General features: G+C 37.2%; 1 protein-coding gene across 1 annotated transcript; it reads right to left on the bottom strand.

Moving 5' to 3' along the window:
- Positions 1-1,693: 1,693 nt before the first annotated feature.
- On the bottom strand, positions 1,694-4,624 carry LOC145556688 (uncharacterized). The gene is made up of 2 exons (XM_081618342.1): positions 2,292-4,624; positions 1,694-2,136 (listed from the first exon to the last, which is right to left on the bottom strand). Exons 1-2 carry the CDS (start codon positions 4,504-4,506, stop codon positions 1,967-1,969), a joined length of 2,385 nt encoding a protein of 794 aa, XP_081474468.1. The 5' UTR covers positions 4,507-4,624; the 3' UTR covers positions 1,694-1,966.
- Positions 4,625-5,218: the final 594 nt, after the last annotated feature.

The raw sequence follows: 5,218 nt of genomic DNA, 5'->3' as shown, positions 1-5,218 counted from the left end.
ATTACTTACCCAACCCAAAATTCAACCCGATCTTTAACTTACCCGACTCGAAATTAACACGACTTGTTATTGACCCGACCTAAATTCAACCCAAATTGTTCCTGACCTGATTTCAATTTACCTTAAATGCAATTTAGACCACCTTATTATTGTTGATCAAAGCATTTTGTCTTGGGAAACCAAGTCGGTTCAGGCCAGCAAAAGAAAGGAGTATCATCCTAAAATTTAAGAGTTAAATATAGTCTATATTTGTTGTATACTTGTATGGTCAAAGGAGATTATTATCTTCCTAAATTATAGACTATACTCCCCTAGTATATTGCCATATATATTATAGTCAAAGAAAATAATTAGCTTGATAAAAATGATAATTATCTACTACGTATTTATAGTTAGTTGAACTCGAATATAACCTGACTTGGAAAGGACCCGATCTGATTGTAACCTGCAAATTATTGACTTGAACATAACCCGACTTGAATCCGAGAATGACCCGACTTGTAAATGACCCAACCTGATTATTACCCGCAAATTATTGACTTGAACCGAACCCGACTTGAACCCGATAATGACTAGACTTGAAAATGACCCGCCCTGAATATAATCCGCAAATTATTGACTTGAACCGCACCCGACTCAAACCCGAGAATGACCCGACCTGATTCTAACCCGCAAATTATTGACTTGAACCGAACCCGACTCGAACCCGAGTATTACCCTAACCTGTTTTAACCCGTGAAAACACGAATTAAACCCGACCCGAATGTAACCCGACCCAAACCTGATAAGAAGTATGACCCGACGTGACCCGAATCAAGCATGACCCAACTCAAACCCGACCCGCATAGGTTATGGAATTAATCTGAATCGACCCGGCCCGAGTTGAACCGACCCACTCTTACCCGACCCGTTTACCCAAATTGACAGCTCTACCTGTGGCTCTATAAAAAATTAATTGTGTCATTGATAGGGTAATTGAACAAATATGTAAATGTGACAAGACTGACAACCAAAAAAGGAAAAACAGTAATTTGCCAATTACTACAGCAAGTTAATACCACTTTGTAAATTACTACCGCAAATTAAAAAAGTTTTGAATTACTACCGCAAAATTTTTTAAGATGTTGCGATTACTACCAAACCCCCATTAAACCCAACTATGACGTCATTATATCCCTTTAACCCGTGTTTGACCATGGTTAAGGGTTTTAATTTAACCACCCCCCCCCAAAAAAAATGGATTAGGGATATAATGACATCATGGTTAAGGGCTTTAACCATGGGTTAAAGTGATATAATGACGTCATAGTTGGGTTTAATGGGGGTTTGGTAGTAATCGCAACATCTTAAAAAATTTTGCGGTAGTAATTAACAACTTTTTTAATTTGCGGTAGTAATTTACAAAGTAATATTAACTTGCGGTAGTAATTGGCAAATTTTCCAAGGAAAAAAGATGAAAGACAAAAAGATCATTACAAGAAGATACAATCATACAAAACAAAAGTACTACCTCCGTTACATATTATTTGCAACGATTAGACATTTTCCCTCTCTACTTTATGTCAAAACGTTGCAAATAATATGTAACGGAGGTAGTATTTACGGAACAACAAGTTTCACATAATCACCAAAAATTAAAGTATATGATCTTCAAAAAATATTAGAAACCTCATAAAATAAGGAAAGTTTTACAGCTTGAAAATGGTTTGTCCAAATTTTTCCTGCACCTTCCACTAAAATTCACTTGGAAGTAGAATATAATCTAAAATGCAGTTCAGGGATTGTAAAGCTGTAACTGCAGACGGAAATCGTTCCTCCGAGTGTTACCAAGTGATCCCACTACCCTGAATGCAGGGCACAATGCTCTTACAAAGGACAGTTAACCATTAGGCTTCAGAAGTAATTTGTGTACTAGGTAACCAACTGATGTATGAATGAAGAGATGCAAGTAATCTTTTGTTATGAGTTAAAAACTCGAGTGACCAGGTGAATAACCAGCTTGTTTGTGTTTACTCCTATTCGGCTTCTGTGATAAAGGTTGTGATTGGTACTGCTTGTCTGCAGTAATCCTTGCAGTATGACCACGCCAACTTAGAGATGAAGTTCCATTCACATTCACTTTACCCTTTGCTTTCCCTGCAGAACATGCATTTGGTTCAGTGTAAAACTCTGATGTATGAGATAAAAAATATGGGTGTAAAGATGAATTAGCAGTGCAGTTAAACCATATTGGTATGACAGTAAACATACAAAATCAAAATCAAACAATCTTAGCTGCACATAGTGCTGACCTGGATCTTTGGTCGTTCTGACACTACTAGTTTTTCTCAGAAACGGAACCTTCTTATCTGGGACTTTCTTTTCCGAGCTCTCAGTACATGCCGGTCTTGTTTCAATGTGAGTTTCAAAGGAATGTGACGTATTGCAGCTTTTCAAAGGAGAAGGCCGTTTCTTTCCAGGAATATTTGTGCAGACTGATCTTGTATGTTGTGCTACCAAAGATGAGCGACCTGCTGCTAAGCTGTTTGCTTTCCTTAAACGTGGAACTTTCAAATCCGGGTTTTCCACAGACACAGACCTTGTATCATATGTTTGCAAGAATTGGTCGTCTGTGGTTATGCCATTGACCCTCCTCAGAACTGAGAGTCTCTTCTCAGGAATCTCTAAGCACAATGACTGCGTGTCGTGGGCTGGTGATAATGAGTCTTCTAATACATTGTCAATCTCATCCATAGGAGATCCAATAACCACCTCACTATGTGAATCCCAGCTCTTGTCTTTACTGATCCCATTGAGCTTCTCTTTCTCTGCTATTCTGTAAGAAAACAACTGAAATGGAATCAGTGAAACAGGAGTTACCGCAGCACTAGCCTCTGATGGGAACTTCTTCATGAACCCGGCTTCTATATCACAAAAATCTACTTGAACTATTGATGGAATCTCAGGTTCTGCTAGATGAGGGTTCATCACAATCAGCCTCTTGACATAACGTAGTATCCTACAAATTGAGGAGAAACCTGGTCTCAGAGTTGGATCAGTTTGCCAGCACCTTCTAGTCAAATTTGCAAGATACTTGGGCAAAGCAAACGGGAATAAAGGCCGTTCTCCTGCCTTTATATTTCTACTCATTTTATCTCCCTGAAGGTGGCCATCTTCGAAAGGAACTTTCCCTGTCAAAAGCTCAAAACAAAGCATCCCAAAGCTATAAACATCGGCTTTCTCAGAGTACTTGTATTTTCCACTACTCCCTGGCCTTTCTTGTTCAGTTAACACCTCAGGGGCATGCCAAATAAAAGTGAAAACTTCATTTTGGTTTGGTGGGGGGACTCTAGCAGGCACAGTTTTAACATTCTTCAAACCAACACCAGAGATTTTCGCATGAAAGTAACCATCTGAAGATGAATTTCTAGGCTTGATAACAACATTTGAAGGGTTCAAATCTCCATGATAAATCTTCTTAGAGTGAAGGTATTCCATGCCTCTCGCAATCTGAAGCATGATGTCAACTGCAGCAGGGAAAGAAAAAGGCATCCGTCTTTTTGAACTAGAAACCTCCTTTATATGGCTTCTAAGATCCTTGCTCATCACCTCCATCACAAGGAAATACTCTTTTTTTTCCTCGTCGTGGAATCCACAAAGATACTGGACTACATTAGGGTGGGAAAGAGAGAGCAGAAAAGAAATCTCTGCATTCAATAAGGAAGGCTCCCCAAAAAAGTGTCTCAAAATAAAACTCTCCCCTAACCAATGTATCTCTTTAATCTGCATTCCTACACATATGCGCCTTCTCACATGATAATCCTTTGCTCCAGTTAAAATAGAGCTATGAAAGAGCGATTCTTCCCCATTCATCTTCTTCATAAGCAATTCACTGAGCCGTTGATCTTGCTTACTCATAGTGAAAGAAGGCGAAACCTTCTTCTCCTTAATCATTTCGACCAAAAGCCATTGATCTTCTTTCCAAACATTACACATCCTATGCAAAATATCTTGGGAAATTAAATATTGTTTCCCATATTTCCACATGAAAAGCTTTGGATCATTCCATGTCATATCATACTTGTTAGACAACAAGATCCTCTTCTTCTTCATCTCATCTAAGTCGAGCCCTGATATTTCCCCTGCTGTTTCGATCGCCTCAACAACGATTGCAAAGTAGCAAAGCAAGTTATGCACATGAAATTCAACAGCATCTCGATTGTTATGAAAGTGTAAGGCCTTAACCCACCAATCCTTAGAACAATCCATGCATTGTTTCACATACGATTCTGCTTCTTTAAATACTCTATAAAGCTCCTTTAAAGGTTGATGTAACGCTTTCCATTTCGTGTTCTTCTCTTCTAATCTAAGGTTCAGCTTAATTTCTTCTGATAATGTTTCAAAGGCTAAATTAAACATGTCAAACAACAAACTGCACTGTCTTCTGTTTATCTGAACATCGCCTTCTAATATCATCAAGGCCTTCATGCTTCCTAAAACTTCCCCTATTTGCCTGAATAGCTCCATGTTTATGTTTTCTCCAATGAAAACAAAAATTTACAAAAACAGGAAAAGTGTTTCTTTTGTGATCAAATTTTCTGGGTGGTTATTTCAGATTTTGTATTATGTTACGTAACAAGAAAAGAAATCTAGGCTACGTCTCTATGATCACACCAGCCTAACTCATCCTTTCCGATTACAAGATAAAACACATCATCATATGAGGAGAACCAATACACCTTGGTGTGATTGTTGTGGCAGAGATTTAGAAATTCACCATGAAGTCCGCCGCCTAATTAACAAATTCTCTGTAATAAAATGTATGGAAGATCATTAGAAATTGTGCATTGTAATACCTATTAATCAATGTATAATGCAAACAAAAATGCAAAAAGATGAGTATAGAACAATATGTGATGATCATATAATATGAAAAGGAACAAAATTATAATAAATACCTGTTGATCAATGTGTATGCAACCCTGAAGATTTTTGTAAAATGAAATTGAGCGTTATTTAAAATTAATTATTAGTTGATTGTTTTGTCAGACTTTCATCAAGAAAAAGAGTTACTAATAGAAGAAATTAAGATACAAATAAACATGTATCTTCTCAAAAAAAAAAAAAAAAAAAGAAAAAAAAGTATAATCTGGAAATCTAATAAATTAGAATCAGACTTAAATGAAAATTAGTTGCCAAATCACAGGTGGGGAAGAGAGAGATAATTTGAATCTAGAAA

This window comes from Chenopodium album, chromosome 8, assembly GCF_948465745.1.
Source record: "Chenopodium album chromosome 8, dcCheAlbu1.1, whole genome shotgun sequence".
Lineage (NCBI taxonomy): Eukaryota > Viridiplantae > Streptophyta > Magnoliopsida > Caryophyllales > Amaranthaceae > Chenopodium > Chenopodium album.
The sequence above is the reverse complement of the archived record's forward strand: the minus strand, read 5'-3'. Positions and strand labels throughout refer to the sequence as shown.

What these genes read in the sequence shown, in the direction of transcription:
- LOC145556688 (XM_081618342.1), bottom strand. Translation starts at nt 4,506, where the DNA reads ATGGAGCTATTCAGGCAAATAGGGGAAGTTTTAGGAAGCATGAAGGCC. An exon ending in CAGAACGACCAAAGATCCAG is followed by an intron (nt 2,137 to 2,291) that starts GTCAGCACTATG and finishes CATGTTCTGCAG; the next exon opens with GGAAAGCAAAGGGTAAAGTG.